The following is a 25047-nucleotide window of genomic DNA, read 5'->3' as shown; positions in this document are numbered from 1 at the left end:
CTGTTTGCCAAATTCTGGAGGTTTTGATGGCCGGAGAGGCCACACATTGCTCCAGGCAGTGGCCCCTGTGGGTAACTTTGTGGGGCACTGGGGAATTAGATCCTTTCTTATACAGTTTGCCAGAAGTGCGATAGCAGTAGACTGGGCCTCCCCAGGGCAGGCCTCTGATCAGCTGGTAGTGGGGGCCTGGCAGTGAGAAGAGGATGCTTGTTGGTCAAATGGATTGTTTGGAGCTGATGCTGTGAGATTACTGAGTATCCCAGACAAGTCTACCCCATGCGGTTATTACATATTACCTATTCCACTAATACACAGAAAAAATGCAAGCTATCTATATAAAGCAAAACCAGTTTATTCATGAAGCCTTGGATGAGAGGTTAACCAGGACCCCATGTGACTTGTACGTTTCTTCCAGAACAGTGGCTTGGACCTTGAGGACTTGCTTGCCTCAGGCCATATCCTGGGAAACTGACATCTCAAGGGTGAATTCATCTTCCTGGGTCAGAGTTAGTTTGAGGTCACATGCTCCGGAGGTCCCTGAAGACCACGTGGGCTGCATTGCGTCCAGCGGCTCCCATGACACCTCCTCCTGGAAGGGAGCCTCCCATGAGCCAAAGCTGTGCTCACCCCTCTCCCACCCCTCTATCCCCCCGTGGGATTGCCAAGGCACCAGCCACAAAGCAGAACAGGGAAGACTGAAGGGTGGTATTGGGGTATGGGTAACAGAACCACCTGGGACGATTATTAAGACAGATCCTAGACTCCCCTCCAGGCTTCCCGAATCCATGCAGGAAGGGCCAGTGTCTGATCCAAGCGAGTGTCCCCCTTGCCCGTCCCAGCCTGAGAGCTGAAGGGCCAGATAGCAAGACTCCCAGGGCAGGAAACTAGAACGTGGGGCTAGGGGTTGAGGGGAAGACCTGGCGGCACAGGCCCGTCTGGGAGGCTGAGGCCCACATGGCTCAGAGGAAGCACCCATATGAGACGAGCCTCCACGGGGTTGGTTAGGCCTGGGATGGGAGCAGGGAAGAATTTTAAACCTGAGAAACTGGACTGTGCCGATCCTTACTGGTCTCAAATACGGACGCAGAATATAGAGACATGGGTCCCTCACAACCCCCAGCGAGAACTGGAGAGATGCCTCCAACTAGGGTGTGTCCCCAGGCCTCATGAAGAGGGGGTGAGCGAACCTGAGGGTTCTGGCTGGAGAATTTTCAATGCAGGGGAGGGCTTGTTCTCCTGGGAGTTCCCTGCTCCCCTCCCTCTCATCTCCTGCCTTATTCACCCTGTCCCCCTGTCTGCAAACTTCTGATGTCTGGCCAGCCCTCACCACCCACCCGGAGTAGTGGGACAGAGGCTCACTCACCAGGATGGGCCCCACTTCCACAGAGATACAGGCCCCGGACGGGGCTGCGGTAGCCGGAGTGGAGGGGCACAGGACGCGCGAAGTACAGCTGGTCCAGGCTCATGGCACAGTGGAATACGTTCTGCAGAGGCAGGGCCGTAGTCATTAACATAGGAGGGTTACAGTCTCCACCGCCTTCCCCGCCCCTGTTCTCCAAGGAAGGCTCTTCTCCTTCCAGGGTGTTTTTGGGCTCTCGTGGTGCAGAATGAGAAGAGGAAGAGAGGGAACAGGTATGTGTCCCAGGGCTGGGGTGAATTTTCCTAGAGGCATTTTTCAAGAAGGAGGAATGGTTGGGTGCATCTTCAGAGGGTGAGGAAACTGAATGGGAGAGAAAAGGGAGGCTTGAAAGATTGCGTTGTGGACTATGAATCCCCCTCACTCTGTTTGAAAAGTAGAGGAATTTGATTTATTTTGACTGCTGATGAGTGTTTCTTTGGCCAAGACACCCATCTGAGCCTGGGCCCTGGGGTCCAAGGTCACAGTGAGTGGTAGACAAGGGTGCTGGGACCCGAGTGTGGTTCTGCTCCAATGGCCTGGGTCAGACCAGCCGAGGAGGGGGCTGTGGGGGCAGGCGAAGGTCACACCCGAGGGGTAGGTCTGAAAAGACCAACATCTGTTGGGCATCATGGTGGGGTGACCATCAGCTGCCCCTTCAGTGTGTCTCCAGCTGAGCTTGTTCTCTTCTCTGGAGTTTCCTCCTTGATGGATGGACAGACAGCATCACCTCCCACTCCTCAGCCTCCAGGTGGACCCTTTATGTCCTCTCCACCCCCCTCTCTACACATGCATTTATCAAGATGTCTCAACCCACCTGCCCCAAGCCTTCCACCTCAACCCTTTCCCTTCCCTCTTTACTGCCTGGCCTCCTTCACTCTCTAGCCAGCCTATGCTGTCTGATAAAAATATAATTGGAGCTACACATGTACTTTTAGATTTTCCATTAGCCACATGAACACTTAAAAAGAAACTGGTGAAATTAATGTTAATAATACATTTAATTTAACCCAATTAAATAATATGTTTAATTTAACCCCACAGATCCAAAATATCATTTCAACATGTGGTCGATATTAAAATTATTGATGAGACTTGCTCATTTTTTTGGTCTTTGCCATCTGGGGTGCATTTTATATTGAAACACATCTCACGTTGACCTGGCCACGTCTACGTACACAATAGCCAATTGGGGCTAGTCGCTGCCGTACTGGCCCTGGTGGCCTACCCACTCCCTGCCTCCCGGCTCAGTGAGTTGTTGATAAATTGAAGAGAAGTGCGAGATCAAGCTGCCCGGGGGAGGGGAAGTCCCTCTGAACAAAGGCAGATGGGAGACGCTGACATGGACATCTGGGCAGAAATCCCACAGTTCTGGTGATCTCCCATCTACATCTCCTCCCTCCTCCCCCACTGCCTGCAACTGACCCTGTCTCTGTCCTCTCTCTGTTGTGGTCTCTGCCCCTGTCCCCTCTTCCTGCCTAAGGCTGGGTGTGGAGGGCCAAGATAAAGCCAAGTGGGCACGTCAGGGCATGTCAGGGAGTGGAGATGCAAAGAGAGTGAAGGGAAACTGTGACGAGAGCCTCCCGTCCGATAGGAACTCACCCCCCCAGGAAGCCCAAAGACTCTCTCCAAGTCAGGGGGTGTGAGGATGTCTCTGCCCACCACGGAGCCCTTGAAGCCGGGTGCGTAGGCCTCGATGCAATCAAACACTGGGTGCCAAACACAGGGAAATAAGACAGCGTTATGGAAAAGAAGAGGCTTATGATCATACAGTTTGGCAAACTTACTAAATTCGTTAAACGCTACACTTAAAATGAATATTTTCATATGCAGATTATACCTCAATAAGCAAAACAACAACAACAAATGAACAACATAGTCCACCAGCAAATAAACAATTCTTTCTGAAGGCCTTGGGTCTCAGATCATCCCAGCCTCCCGCATTTTCCCACCTTTACACTCCAACCCTAAACTCTGTCTCCCCTTGAATATGCAAAGATTTCTTCACCTCATGGCTCCACTCAAGTTATTTCTTTTGCTTGGGATGCCCTTTGCTGCCTGGTCAACTCCTATTCACCCTTTAAAATCCAGTTCAAATGTCCCTTTCTCTGGAAAGCTTTCCTGTCACTCTGGCTCGTGGCTCCTCCTTTGGTTCACACAGTCCGTTGACCGTAAGATTGGTTTATTATTCTCCCCCACTGGACTGCAAGCAACCTGAGGGCAAGAACTATGTCTTTTTGCCTTTCTTAGCCCACAGCCTGACCCCAGCAGGCACTCACTGTGTTGCTTTTGGTTTCCCTGGGTATTCCTCTCTCCTTAGCACAGGTCTTGCGGGTGTTAATCAGAGTGGGGCCATCAGGAGGACAGGGGTCTATTTGGGCCACTCAGCCAGCTGTCACGATGGAGACCTGACAGTCTAGCTCTCCTTACCTCTGTCTGCGTAAGCATTTCTCTGCTGCTCATCCCAGGCCTTGCCTCCAGCCAGCGTGTAGGGCGTGTACTGAGTGAAGATGGAGACCACATGGCAGCCGGGGGGAGCCAGGGTGGGGTCCAGTGAGGAAGGGATGCAGAGTTCGATCAGAGGTCTGTGTACGACAGGGGAGGAGAGAGGGCAGGGTCTGAAGAGCAATGCCTACCTGAGGGAAGGGGCCGTGGAGCCATCCTGAGATGACGGGACAAAATGAAGACCTGAGCTGGGATGCTGGGGCCGGATGGATCAGCTCCGTAAGGTTATGGTGGTGTTTGCCTGCATGGGCTTGGTGACCAGCAGGACAGTCCAGACCACCCACGGGGAGCTTTCTCATCCCCAGGTCCCTGACTCAGACAGACCTCGAGGCTCCAGGCTCTCAGGTCCCAGCCGGCCCAGGAAGGTAAATGTGCAGTGAGGCCTGCCCTCCACCCCCAACCTCCACACACACACCCTGTGCTCTAACCAGGGGCTCAAGCGTCTCCAGGTCCCCCACCTCTTGGAAGGCAGGCCATCCAGGGCGTCTTCAAAGGCCTGGTGGACAAGGAGGGTGTCCTCACAGTTCAGGTGGATGGAGCACTGGTGATGGGGCAATGGCTGGCCCCTGGGAGTGTTGGGGGCTGCCAGGAAGTCAGGCAGCCTGTTGACAGCCACTGAGACACCAAAGGGGAGGGTTAGGGCCCAGGGGCCTGGGTCCTCAGCCCTTCCAGGTCCCTCCTTCTCTACCCATCACCTGCTCCCCAACATGGTGGGCTGAGAAACAAGAAGCAAGAAAAAGGGTTTCACCTTCAAACAGGGGGCAAGCTGGGGGACAGGGAATGGAGACAGGTCAGTCTATCCCAGACATGGAGATTTCTCACTCGGAAAATCTCAGAAAAGACAGCTCCGCAGTCCACTGTGCCTCTTACCATTGATCTTGGTAACAGGCGACTTGGTGTCCAGCTGGGTGATTCTCGCCACGAACTCCTCAGGAAGCCACTCCTGTAAAGAGCAGGTTCCACCCTAGGGGTGGCTGAGGCCCCAAGGGGGCTGCCTTCCTCCTTTACTCAGAATGGTCCCTCAACCTCTACTACAGGAGATCCTCTCCCTCCCTCAGAGTTAGCCAAAATACCTCCTCTGTGAAGCCCTCCTGGACTCCTCCCACTCAGTGTTAACCACTTTTTCCTGTGTACTTTGCTAGCATCCTGGCGGTCAGTGGCCCAGACCAGCTCCTGCTATGGATGTGGCCCAAGAGCTGCAGCCTCTTTCTCCTCTGGCCTCTAAGCTCTTGGAAGTCTTGATGATCTCAAAATTGTCTTAAGATGCTTTTGAAACTGGTGTTTGCTGAATTTTATTAGTGGAATCCCTCAGAAAAATGATGTCTTGTCCCCAAAAATAAACCCCACATCATTGGGAGCTCCAGGCTCATACACATATTAGCACATCTTTGGGGGACAGGGCACATGTGGTCAATTGCAAAAGCTGTTCCGAGTCCCCACCCCTCCATATACGGACACCCCTTTTTATTGGCCTCCCACTGTGACTCTGAGCTTGGTCCTGAGACAAGGCTAATGTTAGCAAATAGGAAGCAAACAGAAGCACTTGCGTGATCGAGTTTGCTCCATTTTGCCTTGTGCCAGACCCTGAGGACACATCTGGACTATTGCGCTGGGGATAAGAAACACATGGAGCAGAGCTGAGTCATCCCGGACATTCTGACTGAGACCCCTGGACTAGCCACAGCCGTCAAGCTGGGACCACGAGTGCCCTCAGCTGCTGGAAGATGTGTGGGTGAGCCCAGATCAGCTGAACTCAGTCAGTATCAACTGATTCCTCCTGCTCCGTGTACTAATCCGTAACTCTTGTGATATGCCCAGCAGTTGTGTGGTTGTTATGCCACGTTCACGTGATGATGGGTTATTGACATAAACAGTGGAATCAGAGCTGGTTAGAGGGGAAAAATCAGGACAGCGGGAAAGCTGTAGAAAGAACTCTGGGTTGAAAGTCAGACTTGGGTTCTAGCTGTGGCTCTGCCAAGTGCCAACTGCCTGGGCTCGGTCACCTCACCTCCCTGGACCTTTCCCTCACCTGTGAGGCTTGTTGCTACCTGCCTGATAGGTAAGCGGAGAAGGATGGGCTTCCCCAAGTGTGGGGAGACTTGGCATTCACATCTCCCACCCTGATGCAGCCCCCCGAAGCCCCCAGGTTCCAACCCCCAGCCCCGTGCTAGGAGACGCCTCACCTCCTCCCCAGCCTCACCTGTGGCGTTAACTTCAGGAAGGTGATCTGTGGCGATGCGTTGGACAGCACCACTTTGCTCCTCACCTCCGAGCCATCTTGCAGGACGACCCCTTGAACGCGCCCTCCACTGCTCACCTGCACCTTGGCCACCGTCTACGGCCACAGGCAGGAGCCCCAGGACCCACGGGAGGAGAAACAAGGGTTGGCTAGGGGGATTTCCGCTGTTTGTGCTGCTGCTAGGCACTCACAGCTTTCTCATCTCCTGCCAATTTCCTGCAGATCCTGGCGAGGCGTCAGCCCACTCCCCAATGCAAAGGCTCACCCCAAATGTGCGATGGTAGTACAAATTCAAAAGGGGACAGGCCTGGGTCACAGCTGCTCAGCCAGTGACAGTCTGCAGAGCCCAAACCCAGCCTTGTCCACCAGTAAACTAAGGACCCTCCGAATCTGACACTGTGTTCTATTCTAGGATACTTGCCAAAAATTGGGGTGGGCGTCAAGGGGCTGTTCACCTTTTTGGTGAAGATGCTGACTCCGTGAGCGGTGGCTGAGCTTGCGATGGCGTCAGAGAGGGCACCCATGCCACCCTGGACGTAGCCCCAGGCCCCCCGAATCCCCTCCAGATTCCCCATCACATGGTGGAGTAGCACATACCTGAGGACAGATAATCAGAATCAGTGGCTGGAGAGGGGGTATAATCTCCCCAGAATTCTAGGTGCAAATATTCTTTCTCTCTAAGTGCCTTGAATGGACACATAATCCGCGTGCAGTTCTGCATCTGCACGTGCTGTTCTGGAATCTAGAACCTTCTTCCTCCCTCTTCTTTTGTTTGGCTAATTCCTCCTGTCCCTAGAGTTTCAGATGACATACCTCTTCCTCATGGGGGCTCCTCTGAGCCTGGACCACACTGCCCGCTGCCTCGTTTTCCCATCGCAACGCCCACAGTAAATAGTCCTCCACCCTACATTCTGTGCCTGCCTCTCCCATGGGGATTTCAGCTCCATTCACTAGGGTGTCCTCAGCACCTAGTGCAGGCAACTGCTCCATCCATATTTATTGGAAGAATTAATGGGGAAAAAAATGTCTTAAAGGCCCATTTCACAAACTGGGCAGTGGTGAAGCCTCCTGGACACCCACAGAGAAAAGGACCCGCTGGCCCCAGCTGGAAAATCCTAATTGGCTGGTTGATCTTGGTCAAGGTGTTGCGAGCACTTGCCAACGCACACTCCCCTTTTCCATGGTCCTGGGAAATTTGGGGCTGGCTTAGTGTGTGTTGAAAAATCACTTCTGAAGGGGTGCTCTTATCCCTTGAGAGATAAGCCACATTGACAGCTTCTAGCTGCATCTTCTGGTGCCTGGAAATGGCCCAAGACTTGGCAGCATCCTCTATCCCTACACACACACACACCCCCCCCACACACACACCCTCCATTCCTGCTCCTACAGGGCTCATTAAGTCATACCACAACTGCACACTTCATTGTGTCTGACTGCCCCCTCTCGGATGAGGCTGTCAGCACACCTCCCACTCACAAAGGGAAAGGCAGCTTCCCATCCATGTGAAGGTGTCTGTGTGTGTGTGTGCATCCTGGAACCCAGGGAAAGGGCCTGCGGGAGAAGGGCAGGCAATGGGGCTTCATGGGAAGGGAAGAGAGGATAGATAGATACGTAGATGGATAGATGATGCATAGATAGATAGAGAAGAAGATACTCACACTGAGACATCACAGCGGGAGGCAGGACCAAGGCTCTTCTACTGCAGCAGTGGGGAGCAGTGGCTAAGAAGGAAGACTGGGCAGGGATGCGGGGTTCGGACAAGTCAGGCTGGGAACCAGCTCTGCCCTTACTAGCTGGGTGACTTTGGGAAAGTTATCTCCCTTCTCTGAACCACAGCTCCCCAATGTTGCCTTGAGGGTTAAATGAATCCTGTGTGAAATATTTGGCGCCTGCCTGGTTCATCGGGTGTGTTCAATGAGTGAGTTTTCGCTCTCGCGGGGGTGTCTGCGCCCCTCCCGCTGCCCACCTCACCTGCCACACTCACCCACTTCCTGGAATGTAGGGATCTGTCATGGTTCCAATCACGGCATCTGTTGCGAGAGTGGCTTTTAGAGGCTCAGACTCAAACCACTGATCCAGCACCTGGGAAAGCAGAGCGGCATGGAGAAGGGCTTACCTGGGGAGCAGAGGCCCCATCATGGCGAGGTCCAGCCTGAGGCTGGGGCACCACTCACCTTGGCGGCTGGAGCTGTGAGGACCTGGTGATACCGGGGCAGCTGGGCTCCCAGGATGCAACCTGAAAGACGAGATTCATAAAACGCAAACTGAGACAGGCAAGAAGGGAACACTTGGATCCTAATGGCTCTGCACCTGTTTCTTTATCTATAAAATGGGAGTCATATTTTCTACCCTTTAAAGCCATTGTGAGGATTAAATGAGGTTGGTGAAGCATTTCTAAATCTATAGGCACTTAATACATTTTAATTGTTAGAATTATTCGGGGGCTATTTTTAATTTGTGTCTTACTCTCTTTGAATTCTCTAAGGCTGTACCCTGGGAGGCAGTGGTTTGGCTAACCCATTTCTCTGACACTGATTTAAACTAGCTCAGAGAGTAACCGGGCACTAGAACCTTGAAGGTAGAGGTCATGAACTCTAGGCATTTTGCCCCAGTGCTGAGCTTGCTGTCTGGCACACAGCAGTTGCTCAATAAATGTTTACTATGTGAATGCTTAATGCATGTTTATTGCATGAGGTTCCTTGGACTGGTGATGTGGGAGGCAATGTCTGCTCTTGACATTTGTGATAGAGTCTATCAGCTCGGCTCCTTCACCCTCTCTGGGTCCACACACTTTGCCCTGTTAATTGCATTGCCTCCCACCCTAGCTGAGAGGTCCTGCTTTACTTCTTGATTCTGGGCTCACACGATTTGCCTGGCCACTGGAGTGTTTGCCAACATGATGCAATCAGGGGCTTGGAACTGGCCTGCACATCGGGGCTTGTCCTCTGCACTTTTGTCATTGGTATAAGAAGGTCTCGCCTGGACGAGCCTGCATTTTCCAAGAAGAGGCGGAGAGGCACCTGGAGCAGGGCTGCCCCAGCCACAGATGCACAGATGAGACCAGCTCAGACCAGCTCAGCCCCGTTGGGACTAGCTGAACCATGCAGACACATGAGAAATGAATGTTTATTTTTACACGCCACTGGAATGTTGTAGTTTGTTATGTGGCAACTTTGTGAGCACAGCTAACTGGTTCAGTATTTTTGTAGAATATAGACGCTCAACTGGTCTTTGTATCCTTGTTGTTAGTTGTTCAGTTGCTCAGTCATATCCAACCCCTTGTGACCCCATGAACTGCAGCACACCAGGCCTTCCTGTCCTTCACTATCTCCTGGAGTCTGATCAAACTCATGTCCATTGAGTCAGTGTTGTTATCCAACCATCTCATCCTCTGTCATCCCCTTCTCCTCCTGCCTTCAACCTTTCCCAGCATCAGGGTCTTTTCCAGTGAGTTGGCTCTTCACATCAGGTAGCCAAAGTACTGGAGCTTTAGCTTCAGCATCAGTCCTTCCAATGAATATTCAAGGTTGATTTCCTTTAGGATTGACTGCTTTGATCTCCTTGCTGTCCAAGGGACTCTCAAGAGTCTTCTCCAGCACCACAGTTTGGGTACACTTTGTACCCCAGAGGAGCAGTAGAAAATAATAGCAGGCTTGGTGAAACTTCCCTTCTCATACCCACGGCAGACATCACTAATTCTCCACAGATAGTTTTCTTGCTGACTCCAATCATCTAGCATCCTTCTTGTATGGGGGCATCTCTTCAAACTCTCTTGGCCCCATCTCTCTCAGCCTCCCCCAGCCATGGCTATGGTGATGAGCTCCATGCAGGCTCCAGCCAGCTGCACGCAGTGCAACCTGACCGCATCTCACCTCAGGCCTGTAAGAGGTGCTTCTTCTTCATTTCTTCCCCGGGGCCTCTCTGACTCCATGACAGGATACCCACGGGATGCACTTGGCACCCACAGACGCACAACCCAGAAGTTAGTGCCTCACGTGGGAGTTACCACCCACGGGGGCAACCTCTGCACGCTGGGAAGAGAACCCAGTGGGTAAATGTTTCCTCTCTCTTCCCCTGCGCACGTTGTCACGTGCATTCCCTAAGGCTCCTCAGAAGGTCCAGGCAGGCCGTTATCGCGCACAGTGGTGGCCAGTTCAGTAACGCACCCTGGTGCTGACTCTCCCTCTTTCCCATTCCTCCTCTTTTCCCTAAGATCCCTCTTCAAAATGAACTACTTGAACATAAGCCCTTGGTTCAGGCTCCATTTTTAGAGCATGCCAGGCTAAGATAAGACCGTCTCACTTACAGTGCTCCAGGCAGCCCCTATTAATTGACAGCAGTTGGCAGGCTGCCTCGGAGGTTCAGGCGTATGTCCAATCATGGAGAAATTGGGCTCAGCCACATGAAGGCATTCATCATGCCTGATACCTGCTCTTGGACTTACCTGCCTGCCACAGGGGCTTGAGGGTGGACAGCATCTTGAGTCTTTGTAGCAGGGAACCCCGCTGGAAGGCCTCCAGGTCCACTGGGGCTGAGTCCAGCAGAGGGTCAATGGCTAATGCCAAGCGATCCATGAATGCCTCATATTTGGGAAAGGCCTGGAACAGAGCTCCGAGTCAAGGTCCCACTGCCTAGAATTCCACAGGCCCCATGATCTGCCCTCCAGACCACCTGGCCTGCTGCCTCCCAGCCAAGCCTCGATGATTCTCAGGCTCCACGCCCTGCCAAGCACGACTCCACTTGGAGTTGCAGAGTTACTCCTAGTTCTAGGTCTGTGCACTGGCATCAGCACTAGGGCAGGTGAGAGAGGGCCTGCATAGTAATAGTAGGAGGCCACCAGGGGGTGGCAGGGACAAGAGTCTAAGGCTGACCCGTTGTCAGCCATGGAAAACTCAAGAACCCTAGGACATGGTCTCTGTGATAAACCAAAGACCACTTGAAAGTTTCTTCTCCCTGTCCTGTCTTTCTATATCTTACTGGTAGAAGTAAGATCTCTTGCTCTGTACCCCAGCATGCTGACTCTTCCTTCCTGGTCTGCAAACCCCACTGCCCACATCCTTTCATCATCAGCAGGAACAGAACCCTGCCTCCCTTCACCCCACAATCTCCTACTGCATATGACAACCTGGTTATGACCCCCCTTCCCTGGATGGGTGACAGGAGCAGGGATGGACTCTATGCCACCCGAGGCCCTATCTTACTTCTTAGCCCAGAGCTTTTAATTTTTTGTTCTAGAGCTCTTGGATATACCCATGGAATTTTAACACCTGTTACATTAAGAAAAGCTCTGTGTTGAATTGCACTGGAGACTCTTGATTAAAATGAAGGTAAACAGCTTTCTCTGCAACAGGTCTTCAATGTGACAACGTGCAAAGACAAAACCAATTCTGCTCCTGACTTTCCGCACTGAGATGTGGCCTCTGCCTCCCGTTCCTGTGGTCACCAGCCATGGCCACAGCCACTGTCCTCTGGCTCAGGGACCCAGTCTTGTCCTGAATCCTCTCCAGTGTATCTGAGATGGGTAGGACTTGGAGGAGAGTGGAGGGAGCGCAACCTAGAGAGTGCAACTGTACAAAAGAATCATGCGCAAAGCACTTAAAAAATAAAAGCAAAGCTCCCTAAGTGACCTGATTGTCCACCAGGTTAGGAAACCACTGGTTAAAGAGAGAGGCTGGATCTGTGGTTTTCTTGGTTTTACCCCATAGTAGATTAACAGAACAAAATTCACCCCCCATGGATTGCTTAACCCAGGTTCTTCTTAGAAAAATGTCTCCACCAAGATATGAGTTAATGCTATGCCGTCAGCTTGTATCTAGGTTGGTACAACAAATGACCACTCAGAGAATCTTTTTCTGTCTGTAAAACCAATCACACCAGGCCCATTACATTCAGTGACTCATCTAGACAAATCTACCCAACAAACTCCTCGCAGTTCATTCCCAAGGGAAAACTGTGCCTTCTCCATCAGACCTACTCATCATCATGGGCACATTCTTGCCTTGGGCTGCCAGGGAATGATGCCAAAATAGATGCATATTTATTATAGCTCTTCTCCTAAATTCCTGATGCAGTTTGTTCTGTCTTTAATTGTCTCTGATCCCCCCTTTTCCTTTTTGACCTTCATGTGCTTTAATATGGAAAACCACTTGGAATTCTGTCTGAAAGGAGAGATAGAAAGCACATACAATATAAGGACATATCAGTGGATTCCCACTCGAACAGTGGCTTCATGCTGAACACACACGGGTTTGAGGGTCTCCCGTGTCCACTGGTCTTAGCCACTGTTCTCCATCCCTTCTCTTTGCAGTGCCCAAGATCAAAGGCTGGCGCAGACTGGAGCCCTCGTAGGGCAGATGGGGTGGCCTGTCCACACCCCTGTGGCCTTGGACAATTGCTCTGGGAGAATTCCAACCAGGCCCATTTCCTTTCAACCGCGGCCTCCAAAGGCCCTGGGGGCCCAGTGGCTAAGTTTCTGCACTTCCAATGCAGGGGGCCCAGGCTCAATCCCTGGTCAGGGATCTAGTTTTCACATGCTGCAACTAAATATCCCACATACTGCAACTATAAGACCTGGGGCAGTCAAATAATTTTTTTTTTTTAAGAGCCCATCTCTCAGAAAATAATGTTTAAAAAGAAAAAAGAGCAGCCTCCAGGCTGAGATGGAGGGGAAGATCCATCGCTGGTCACTTTCCCTACCTGGGCATCCTTCCTTGAGAACTGGGCGATCTGCTTCTGATTTTCCGCCATGTCTGTGCCCAGCAGAAGAGACCGGGGCACCTTACCCCCTGCACTCTCTTCCAGCATGGGAGTGAAGGAGTAGGGGTTTCGAAGATGAAGCCTCAGCCCATGTTTCTGCAGAACACAGACAGCACAGGTAACATTTGAAGGGATCTGCCCATGACCCTTCTCTGATTGTGCTTGGGTGAGCTGCATTTTTTTGGGCTCCAAAATCACTGCAGATGGTGACTGCAGCCATGAAATTAAAAGACGCTTACTCCTTGGAAGGAAAGTTATGACTAAACTAGACAGCATATTGAAAAGCAGAGACATTACTTTGCCAACAAAAGTCCGTCTCTTCAAGGCTATGGTTTTTCCAGTAGTCATGTATGGATGTGAAAGTTGGACTATAAAGAAAGCTGAGCGCTGAAGAATTGATGTGTTTGAACTATGTTGTTGGAGAAGACTCTTGAGAGTCCCTTGGACTGCAAGGAGATCCAACCAGTCCATCCTAAAGGAGATCAGTCCTGAGTGTTCATTGGAAGGACTGATGTTGAAGCTGAAGCTCCAGTACTTTGGCCACCTGATGCAAAGAGCTGACTCATTGGAAAAGACCCTGATGCTGGGAAAGATTGAGGGCAGGAGGAGAAGAGGACAACAAGGGATGAGATGGTTGGATGGTATCACCAACTCGATAGAGATGAGTTTGAGTAAACTCTGGGAGTTGGTGATGAACAGGGAGACCTGGCATGCTGTGATCCATGGGGTCACGAAGAGTCGGACTCAACTGAGCGACTGAAATGAACTGCACTGATCTCTATGTATTTAGGTACCTGTATGCAGGTTCCCAGGGGATTCCCAGGTGGCGCTAGTGGTAAAGAACCTGCCTGCCAATGTAGGAGACATGAGACGTGGGTTCAATCCCTGGGTCAGGAAGATCCCCTGGAGAAGGGCATGGCAACCTATTCCAGTATTCTTGCCTGGAGAATCCCTTGTACCAAGGAGCCTGGCAGGCTACACAGTCCATGGGGTAACAGAGAGTTGGACATGACTGAAGTGACTTAGCATGAACATATATGTGTAGTTTCCCAAGGCGTGTGGTCCTGGTTCCTATCTTTGATATAAGTGTATAAAAATCCCTCTTGCCCAGGCACACTGTGGCAGACCATACCACACCATGCAACACCACACATATATGCCACACCATGCTATGCCCCATCACACCATGCCACGCTAACCAGTGCCAGGGACTGACTAGGGCTTACAATGGTTACATCACAATGGTTCTGTAAGTATATCATCCTCATTGTAAAATGCAATAGCAGAGGCTCAGAGAAGCGAAATAACATGTTCAAGGTCACACAGGGAGGCAGATCCAGGTTTCAAACCACATCCCTGTGACTCCAAAACCCTGGCTCTCAGCAGTAGCCTTTAAATGCTCCCATTTCAGAAATAATTAAGACTGAGAAAGACACAATAAAGCCACAGTTATGTGAAAATCCATACTTACAAGGTAGATAAATTATTCACATAAAAAAACCCTTTTATTTACTTTGCAGACTCATTTACTCCATGGTCACTTTAAATGGAAGTTCCCTTGTTGCATTTAAAATATTTGATTTACACATATTTGATTAGCACACAGAACTTTCCAAGAGCACATTTACTTCTTCAAAGAAGGTGGAGATAAAACAAAAGGAGCCTGTGCTACCCTTACAAATAAGACGTCCTGTTCCTTCTAGAGACTTTTTTCCTAAACCACTTTTTTGATGCGTGGTTGACATACAAGGAGCTGTATGTATTTAAAGTATGCAACTTGATAGATTTGGCTTCTAGAGACTTCTTCCCCCAGATACACTTTGGTCTGTTCCCACCTCTTTGAGGTCTTTGCTCAGATGTTACCTGAGTAGCGTACTCAGCTCCCCCCGACTCTTTGGCTCTGCTTAATTTTTCTCCAAAGCACTTATCACCACCTGGTCAATGACATACTTAGTTTTCCTCTGTCTACACAGGTAGGATGTGAGCTCTCTGAACTCAGGGGCTGAGTCTCTTTTTCTCAGTGATATATCTGCAGCATCTAGACACCATGTGATCAGTACATAGTCTATTGACTAAACGCACTGCTGCAGACAGGGCACCACCCCAGAGGACAGAAACGAGATCTGTGAGCAGAAGTTTTAGGAAAACACATAGAAACCCAAAGAGACCTTTCCAATATTACAGCAGAAGTCTCCCCCCGACCATGGGCACTCCAGATGGCAGGATCTCCATGACTGAGCATTGTGGAGGTGCATCCAAGTGTTGGAAGGGGTGGGGCTGGGAGACCCACAGGATCCTTCCTAAAGCTGAGATGGGAAATTTCTTTGATTACAAACTGGAGGAATTTCCAGCTTGGTTCCTCTTGATACAGTGAACTCTCTCCCATTCAGGAGGCACCCTCAGTTCCTCTGAGTCTCTCACCCTTGGCCTCCTATCCATCACCAAGTCTCAGAGCTTGGCCTCCAGACCTCATCCACATCTCCCCATACCCCTTGCCCTGCCTCAGCCCAGCTGCCACCTTCTGAGCTGCCCTGCACCCGCTTCCACCACAATCCACGCCACCCAGCAGGAGGACTGATTTTTCATAAAGTCATAAATCCCATCACCTCACTTCCCGACTCTACTGTCTCCCTGCTGTGCTCAAATAAAACGCAGGCCCTTCCTCCCAGCCCACAAGGCCCAGTCTCCTCCGGCCCTGCCCATCTCCCCTCCTGTCTGCTGCCCCTCCGCCTGGTGCTTCTGCTCTGGCCACTTGACCTTCCTTTCCCTTAGGCCTGTCCACTTCCACTTCCTTCTGCCTGGAATAGTCTCCCCTCAGATGTCCACAGTGCTGGTGACTTCTTGGCATTTGAATGTCAGCTCAGATGTTCCCCCCGGCTCCAAAGGAGGATTTCCTGGTCACCAGTCCAGGCTGGGCCTCCAGGCCCTCGCTGTTGTGTTGCCTCAGTTTCCTTGCCATAGGTGTGCTTACCTCCACCGGAAGTTCTCTCACTAAGCGCTCAGCCTCGCCACCCTCCCTCACCACCTTTGGTCCACATGTCTCTCCCAGGGCCTGGCACAGGACAGTTGCTCAGCAACATGTGCTGAATGAATGAATCAATAACCCCCCAAAAAGGGATCCAAGAAGAACCCAGAGTTTGCTTCAGGTCTAAGTAATTGAACATGATTCATTTATTTGTCTGATTTCAGGACTTTCTCCCATAAAAAGAGTGACTGTCCTGTCTGACTCCTTGTGACCCCATGGACTGCAGCATACCAGGCTTTCCTGTCCTTCACTATCTCCTGCTCAAACTCATGTCCATTGAGTCGATGATACCATCCAACCATCTCATCCTCTGTCACCCTCTTCTCCTCCTGCCCTCACTCTTTCCCAGCATTAGGGTCTTTTCCAACAAGTCGGCTTTTCACATCAAGTGGCCAAAGTACTGGAGCCCCAGCCGGCTGCCACAGGCACTGTGCTAATGATGAGCGAACACCAACCACAAGAGCCTTCTGAGGCTGGTAAGATTACATCCCCATCTTACAGATAAGGAAGACGAGGCACCGCAAGGCTAAGTCACACAGCTGCTAACGGCAGAGCAGAAATTAAAAACTGAACAGGTTCCAGAGGCTGAAATCGCAGCCTTGTGCTCTACCCGGGACAGAGGTCGGTCCTGAGAGCTCACATCTGAGACCTGGCCCATGGCCACCAGCAAAGTGCACGAGGCTGAGTAGGGTGGCTATCAAGACGTCCTTGGCAGTGGCACATCAGAGCTCAGAACAAGGGGGAAGAGTCGGTTAGACTTGGCTCCTCAGTCATTTCCTTATGTGTGAGCTTAAGCCCCTGCATTCCCTCATAAAATGAGGACTCCTACCCATGCACTTGCCACCATGCGTAACTAGTGTGTCTGAAAATTGCCTTCAGTGATAGGCTGGTTTGTCTGGGGACAGAGACCCGTCCCCAGGCCTCAGGGGGATCCCCTGATCCTGGCTGGAGACAGATGTGCTCGCGGTCTCAGGGACTCAAATAATAATTTCTCTCATGGTGACCATGACTTAATGTCTTATTAATTTCAAACTCAGCACAGAGCTGGTGCTGAGGTGCTGTCAGCCTCATACGCAGATGGCGCCCAGGACCCTTTCTGAGTGGTGGGTGGCAGAGGCACCAAGCAGCTAAGTGGCTCCAGGAATGCATGGCCATGTTTGTCAAAGAGGCAGCTAGGGGTAAAAGGAATCTGAAAGGGCAGGGGCAAGACTGTGGACTAAGGCAAGGCTAAGAGGAGTCTACAGGGGCAGACTGGGAGTTCCCAGGATGCCCTACAATGGCTCGGGAGCCCGAAGAGCTGAAACTCCGATTGCTCAAGTTGCCAAGGATGGTGACTGGCTCTCAAGTGTAAGGAGGGCAGCAGGTGGGCCCAGGACCTAAGGCAGCTTTGCAAACTCAGGTGCCCAGGTGCCCAGTTGCCCAAGGGTTCCTATGGGGGCTGGACAGGGCCCCGGGGAGTGATGGACAAAGCACAGCCAGGATGGCATTCATGTAAGGGGTCAGCTGGTGCAGCATCTAGGAACATGGGTTTGGAGACATTTGATTTGTGTATGAAATTTCTCGATCTTTAAGACACCAGATGGCCAGACACTATCTGTGGGCAGGCATGAAAGAGAGCATGGGAGACAGACACACCCTCGAAGGGAAGAGTAGCAGCTGCCCACTTCCCCAGCCCCCAGGCCATGGAGCATGTGGATGGACACGCACATGTACACACACACACACTCTACCTTCAGCTCCAATTCGGAGTAAATCTGCGGTCGTAGCAGGCTGAGGAGGTAGGATGCTCGGGAGAACTTAAACCCTGAAGATGAATTGGATGAAGACAGTCACAGGGATCACCAGTGGTCACCCCCATGCCCCTTACCCACCTCTTTGGCTCACCTGGGATTATCTCCTCTGTGACAGCCGCACCCCCGATCACGTGGCGTCTCTCGAAGACCGCTGTGTTCACTCCAAATCTCTGCAGGTATGCTGCCTGGGATGAGGCACACAGGCCTTCCCTTTATTCCTGGGGTCGACCCGCAGTCTCAGGGACCTCACCACAGGGCTGGCTCAAGCTGTCCCTGCCTCTGAGATGCCCTTCCCCAGCCCTTCCATAAATGCCCACCTCCTCAGATGTCCTCTGAGACCTGGCATGACTGCTCATGCCCCTTCACTTCCCAGCCCCGGGTGACCTTCCCTCCTGCATGGTCTGGAGCCCCTGTGAGCTCGTGCCCATCTCCTGCGCGGAGTGGTGGCAAGCCTCGCCCTCCTCCCTAGCCTGCAGCAGGCAGCACTGGGGGCGTGTCGTGTGAGCACTGAGGACACCATTCCACTCCCCTCTTTTCCTGCTAGGGCAACCTCAGTACCTGATCCATCTGGCCTCAATTTCCTGCTGTGCAAAAATGGGGCTGATGATAGCAACACCCACTTTTCCTGCTTCACAGGGCTGCTGTGAGAATTCTCTGAGCTGGTCCTTGCTGCTACTGCTGCTGCTAAGTTGCTTCAGTCATGTCCGACTTTGTGCAACCCCATAGATGGCAGCCCACCAGGCTCCCCCGTTCCTGGGATTCTCCAGGCAAGAACACTGGAGTGGGTTGCCATTTCCTTCTCCAATGAATGAAAGTGAAAAGTGAAAGTGCAGTTGCTCAGTCATGTCCGACTCTTAGCAACCCCGTGGACTGCAGCCTACCAGGCTCCTCCATCCATGGGATTTTCCAGGCAAGAGTACTGGAGTGGGGTGCCATTGCCTTCTCCAGAGCTGGTCCCTAGAAGGAACTTCAACGTGGGTCCCTGGCACATGGGGATGTGTTCGGTCAATGAAGCTATGATTATAATATGGTGTCATTTTGGGGAACAAGTGTTTCAGGGGAGAGTATTAATCTTTCTCTAGCACTTGGTGGAAAATCAATAAATATTTGTTGAACCAAACTAGTCCTCCATCTACTGACCTAAAATGCTGGCCCTCCCCCCATCACCACAACCAAGCTGACAACTCGGATGGTGTAGCTCAGAGGCAGACTTTTGGTGACTGCTGTGCCAGATGCTGTGCGAGCATCGTCTCATACGATCCATCTTAGAGGTAGGCACCGTGATTCTCCCCATTTCACAGAGGAGGAAGTGAGGCTCAGTGAGGCTAACAGCTCAAGTTCACAGAACTAATGAGTAGAGGTGTGGAAACTGAACCTGGTCTGTACACAGAATCTACACTCCTGACACGTCCTAACGAGAAAGGAGAAAGAGGAGCCTCGGTGTCACATCTGGAAACTGGCCTCAGAGGTGAGCCATGTTTCTCCCATTAGACGTCAACAGTCCCACAGTGATGACCGCAGACAGAGGTGGTCTGAGACCACGATACAGGGGACAGAGCAGGGCCACTTCACAGCTGTGCCTTAGCAAAGACGAGACGAGGTCTGTGGGTCACCTCAAGATCCCAGTCACCGGCTCTCATGGGCAAGATGCATGATGCCGTGTGTGTGGGGTGACCACTCTGCATGCTAGCCTCCCCTCCCTGCAGACACAGTTTAGAGATGCCTCTGCTCTCCAACAGTAACCGATCTACGGCCAACTCCCTACTTTCTCAGGCTGGCCCCAAATCATCCAGCGAAGCGCATGACTGTCCTCTCATTTGAGCAAGGCTTCTTGAGCCGGGCCCTCAGGGCACACCATCTATTTCCCTTCCCCTCAATTCAGTGAGGGTGGGCATTTTAATTCTCATTTTATCATGGGTCAGAGAGATTAGCTGACTGGCCTTAACCTTCACAGGTGGAAAGTGGCTGAGCTGGGAGACAAACCCATGGTCATATTAATATAAAAATCAGTGTTTTAAATTACTGATCAGTTGAGTTAAACAGGGAGCTTCCCTGATAGCTCAGTTAGTTAAGAATCTGCCTGCAATGCAGGATACCCTGGTGTGATTCCAGGGTCGGGAAGATAAGCTGGTGAAGGGATAGGCTACCCACTCCAGTATTCTTAGGCTTCCCTTGTGGCTCAGCTGGTAAAGAATCCACCCACAACGTGGGAGACCTGGGTTTGATCCTGGGGTTGGGACGATGCCCTGGAGAAAGGAAAGGCTACCAACTCCAGTATTCTGGCCTGGAGAATTCCATGGACTGTATAGTCCATGGGGTCGCAAAGAATTGGACACGACTGGGCGGCTTTCACTTTCACTTGAGTTAAATAATGTCCCCTGTAACATGTTCGAATAAAACTGCTATACTGGGGAAAGTATTAAGACGTAACACAGGTCTCCTGGCTCCCCACATTGCTGAATCCCCTGCACCGATATTCTAGAGCAGACGCTGCTCAGAAGAATGCTCTGTGTGAGTCTTGAGGCCTGAACCTTGATCACACACTATGGCCTCCTAGGGGTACACAGACTCTGGTTTCAGAAGCACAGCCTCAGGGTCACCCTGGCCTGCAGTCAGCCTGGGACCCAGACGCCAACTGTGCCGGGGCAGGGCCCTGCCTTCTCTGCTGGACCAGCTCCCTCACTGTCTCCGGGGTGCACCGTGGACTGCGTGTAGCTGCATGTTCCCCAGGGTGGTGCCTGGCCTAGACCTAGCTGGGGAACACTGGCTCTGCATACAAGGACAGCCCACCATCTGGAGTCAAAGGGCCCCCAGCCCCAGTTACCTGCTCCCTAAGGTTCTAACCTGCCTCCCGTGTTATGTCCTTTACACACTTTCCCAGCCATTTATCACCTTGCTTATGAAAGGTCAAGGGGGAAACCTATGAGTATGAAGGAGAGGCAAGCAATCCTATATTGTCTTTAAGGACTGTGGATGTCCTCTTGAGCCAGTCACTGGCCAGCACTGGGGTGAGGGGACCGGCCGGCCTTTGCTTCTCCCCAGCGACCCTCATCCTGCTGGCTTCCTTACACTCCTGCCAGGAGCCACACACCCAGGGGCCAGTGAAGGGGGGCGGAGGGGGAGGGACTCACAGCCACCAGCCCGTTGTGTCCTGCAACGAGACAGAGGAGAGGCGAGGAAAGTGACCGTGGTCAGTGGGCAGATACATTCCCTGAGGAGTGTTGCCACCCTCCCCTGTCCCCATGCCCATGAAGATCCTGGCGAGGTAGCAGAACCTGGGGGACCCCCTCACCTGAACCTGGATGTTGGAACAGCATCTGGCTTGATACTGCAAGACACCTGGCCTTTGGGGGAATCACAAAACCCTGGTTCTTGCCCCGAATTGAAAAAAGTCCTGTCACCTTGGCTTGGCCAATGGCTCATGCTGGAGTGGGGACAAGGGGAACCCGCAGGCATCAGATGAAAGTGACCCACAAAGCCTTGCTGGGCTTCCAGCAAAGGAGGTTGAGCAGACGACTGTTGCAGGGACTGTCAAAGCTGACCTAGAGAAAGAGAGGGAGGCATGACTGTGCTCTGATGCCAGTGCCCCTGGTCATCCAGGTGAGTGCTGGTCATGTGGACAGTTGCTGCCAAGCAGGGCTTGCTTTGCCCAAGCACGCCACACAACAGTGCTCCAGAAGGGGAATCTTTATCAGTTTCCAGTGTTCCTGAGATAGAACAGCTCAAAATGAACTCAACACATACAGCTTCAACGTTTGCTAGAACTGCTGAGTGTGCTTCAGGGTGCTAGACGATGGGGCAGATTTGTCTGGTATAAAGTTTCTTTCCAAAAATTTTAGGCAGCCCCTGGGGTGCAAGCCCTGAACTTGGTTTGGGTTCCCATATCCCACACCAAGTCCATGGCTAGCAAGTGCCTCTCCAGCTCTGAGAAGCTTCAGGATCACTTGAGAATGTGCGTCATCACTGATTCCTGGAGCCCTCCCTGGAATCTACTGGGCAGGCTGGGTGCAGGGACTAGGATGGACTTCACAGAAGCTCCGTGGTTATTCAGATGAAGGAGGTCTCAGACCCAGAGGCCTAGCACGTGTTTCATGAACTAATATGGAATCTTCATGTGATAAGCATGTCATAATCTATTTGATTATATTTCATTTAAAAATGCTAGTTGATAAAAGAGTACTGTTTTTACCTACTTTTGATAATTTTCTTAAGAAAGTTTAAAAAGTGTGACGGATGGGAATTATGAATGAATTTCAACCTGAAGTCTGAAAAGCCATGCTCTCAAACACATACAGCAGATTAAAGGCAGACTGTCCTGGGCTCACCCTGGTGTTTGCTGTCTTTTTCACGTGTAAACAGAGGGCCTGCTGGGCTTGCAGTGTCGCAGGCAGGATGAGCAGTAATATACCTAAAGCGCTTGTGCCTTAGCAGACCCATAATTAGTGCTGATCATAAATCCTGGAAAACTAATAAAGGCTTCCAGGCAACAGGGTCCAGTTCAGTCGTCACATGTAAGCCCACAAATGCACAAACAGACCTCAAATGGCAAAGGGCAGGGATCCGATAGCCCAAGTTCCTCCTCCCTCCACCACTCCCCCACTCTAGCTGTGGCTGAAACTTTGTCCTGCGGCTTCTGGTGACCTCTCCCTTCCCCTGGAAGGAGACTGAGCTGCAGGCTCAGCTAATCTCCAGGCCTGACTGCAGGGTTCCTTAAGCAGCAGGCACAGAGGCGTGCGGGGGAGGGGTGTGCTGAACGCGGGCTCCTGAATGTGTGGGCTGCAGGTGTCATATCAGGCCCACTCCCAGAGCTGGTTAGGTGTGACGATCCCCTCAGAGCCCTGATCACCAGGTAGGGAGCCCTTCAACTGCACTTTAACAAGCTCCTTGGGTCATCCTTTAGGCAAATTTGGTCAAATAACTGAATCAGGATGATGCCCAGGTTACTGGTGTGACTTCAGGGAGCAGAGATGATCTGTATCTCAGAAGATGCCGCCGTGCTCCTCACTCAGGTTGGCTAAGCCTTCCAACCAGGTTTCCTGCCTTGGTTGGCAATCAGAGAAGCAACGTTGAAGAAAAATTCACACCTGAGACGCACACTTGTGAGCCATTCACCCAGGTACCTGGGGACCTAGGATCAACCCTCTCTGCCAAGAGACAGCAGGGGTGGATTGTCTCCAAGGGCAGAAAAGGTGGGAAGAACTTCCGTTTACTGAGCCCAGCCAGTGGGCACTGGAGCTGGAGTCCCCCAGCCCTGGAAGTTGGTGACACAGTTGTCAAACAGCGCCCGATAAAAATTATATAAACTAACAATGAAATAATGATATTAAAAACAAAGGTAATAAATACTCAAAGCTTGTCACTTCCTAACTGTTTTACTACATTTTCCTATTGTCTATGTCTTCACAGTTATTTACATCCATGGACACATACAGGGGCCACGTTACCTGATGGTGCCTGGCTGCATCTCTCTCCCAAATTTGCATTCAGAGGCATAACATTGGTAACTTAGAAAAAGGCTGCAGTGGGAGTATTCACACCATGAAAATCCACGAACACTACACCCCAAGGCCTGGGTTGTTATTTTTTTTGGTTGTTAGACTTAAGAAAGTGATGGAGAAAATGCTAACAATGCAAATTAAACTTAACTGGCAGTTGTGCCCACAGCAGTTACATTGTGAAACAGAGCAAACAATTGAGGAATTGTGCTCCTGTTCGCAAAATTATTTGACTGAGCAAGATCATTCCAGTTGTTGAAGGAGCAGAGAAGTTCTGACATAAATCTTTGTTTCACTTTCTTTCTGCTCTTTAAAGAAAATAAAAATACCAAACAATGTTGCCTTCGGATATTTTCATTTGTCAAATTGCAGCCGTAGGTTGGTTACTGAGTTCGGCAAAAGTCACAAGCATTTGCTAAGAGTGGACTGGCTACCTGGAATTTAGAGTATTGTATATTTTTTCTGCAAAACTGTACTACACTTCTTTGACTTCAGTGTTTACAATAAACTTATGTATGGATATATATGCACACGTTCTCCCCTGGAGAGGTTACTGGTAAGGACTTACCAGCACAGGACAGCTCTCTGTAGGGATAAAAATGAAGAAAGGCCCAAATAAGGGATGCAGCTTTAAAGCTGTGTGATGAGCAGGTCTTTCCAGGCCTGTCATCCCCTTTCTGTATAATCCCAGTTGGAAATAATGTCAGAAGTAGAATTTGAGGCTGTGAGTGGAAGGCCCCAAGAAAAGGAGCCTGGTCCTGGCCTGGTACCTCAAACGCTCAAGGTGGAATCAGTGCCCTGCACCCTGGGGCTCAGCAAAGCGCAGCAGGGTCACCGCAGCAGGTCTTATACAGCCCAGGTGGGCAAGGCAGTGCGGGCTGTCACTTCTGCAGATAGGTGGGAGGACCTCTGGGACTCGTGTCTATTTTTCCCTGACTCCCCTTGACGGAATGACTGTCGTGTCCTCAGGATGGTCTCAGTGGTCAGGTGCTGGTGACCAGAACTCAGGTCACTTGTGTTCGTTGCTCACACTAGTTAGTCATGTCTGACTCTTTGTGACCCTGTGGACTGTAGCCTGCCAGGTTCCTCTATCCATGGGATTCTCCAGGTAAGAACATTGGAGTGGGTTGCCATTTCCTTTTCCAGGGGATCTTCCCAACCCAGGGATTAAATCCAGGTCTGCACTGCAGGCAGATTCTTTACCATCTGAGCCACCAGCGAAGCCCCAGAACACTTGGGGCGGCAGGATTTCACAGGTCTGTTGTACCAGGGCTCCTTCCTTGCAACCCTTATCTACCATATGCTTTCCAAGAATGTGGCACCAACTAGCTAATTTCACAGGAGATTCATGGAAACTCCTGAACTTACTTAGTCCTCCCTGGCCATTTTAGATGGGAAGACTCAAGCACAGAGAGCGCAAAAATCTGCTCCAGGCCACACAGCAAGTCAACGGCAGAGCCAGCTCCAGAATCCTGGCACCTGCTCTCAGATGGGTAGTTTTCACCCTAGCACTTGCTCTCACCCCAAATCCTGGCCAGTCTGTGCCAAAGCAGTGAGAGGGCAGGGGCGTGGATGGCCCCCCACTCCCAGGATTCTGAGCAGGCTGTCCTCTGGCCCCTCAACTCCAGCCCAGCCCACTTTACCTGCGCCTACCACCACTGCATCGTACTCAGGTTTCAGGCGTCCCCTGGTGTCCGAGAGAGCTCGTCTCCATGTGGGGCGGGGAGAGGCGCCCAAGGCCCTCCTGAGCCCTCGGCCACATGTGGTCATTTCTGCCCAGGACTAGGCCGGGAATTTGCTTGCAAGCAGCCTTTTGTGCCTCTCCAGGCAGGGGGAGG

The 25047-nt window shown here is 51.5% G+C and overlaps 1 protein-coding gene across 2 annotated transcripts; it reads right to left on the bottom strand.

The window, feature by feature from the left end:
• PYROXD2 (pyridine nucleotide-disulphide oxidoreductase domain 2) lies at window positions 331-25047 on the bottom strand. Of its 2 annotated transcripts, XM_005698310.3 has the most exons (16): window positions 24853-25047; window positions 20846-20865; window positions 17806-17899; window positions 17652-17725; window positions 12837-12992; window positions 10585-10738; window positions 8315-8376; window positions 8125-8222; window positions 6596-6737; window positions 6102-6236; window positions 4772-4844; window positions 4360-4516; window positions 3827-3981; window positions 2999-3105; window positions 1364-1484; window positions 331-589 (listed from the first exon to the last, which is right to left on the bottom strand). In XM_005698310.3, exons 1-16 carry the CDS (start codon window positions 24977-24979, stop codon window positions 519-521), a joined length of 1746 nt encoding a protein of 581 aa, XP_005698367.2. In that variant the 5' UTR covers window positions 24980-25047; the 3' UTR covers window positions 331-518. The 2 variants fall into 2 exon arrangements, with proteins under 2 accessions (XP_005698367.2, XP_005698368.2); XM_005698311.3 differs by lacking the exon at window positions 20846-20865 and having other exon boundaries at window positions 333-589; window positions 24863-25037.

This window comes from Capra hircus, chromosome 26 (assembly GCF_001704415.2).
Source record: "Capra hircus breed San Clemente chromosome 26, ASM170441v1, whole genome shotgun sequence".
Taxonomy (NCBI): Eukaryota; Metazoa; Chordata; class Mammalia; order Artiodactyla; family Bovidae; genus Capra; species Capra hircus.
This window is presented reverse-complemented; position numbering and strand designations above follow the sequence as displayed.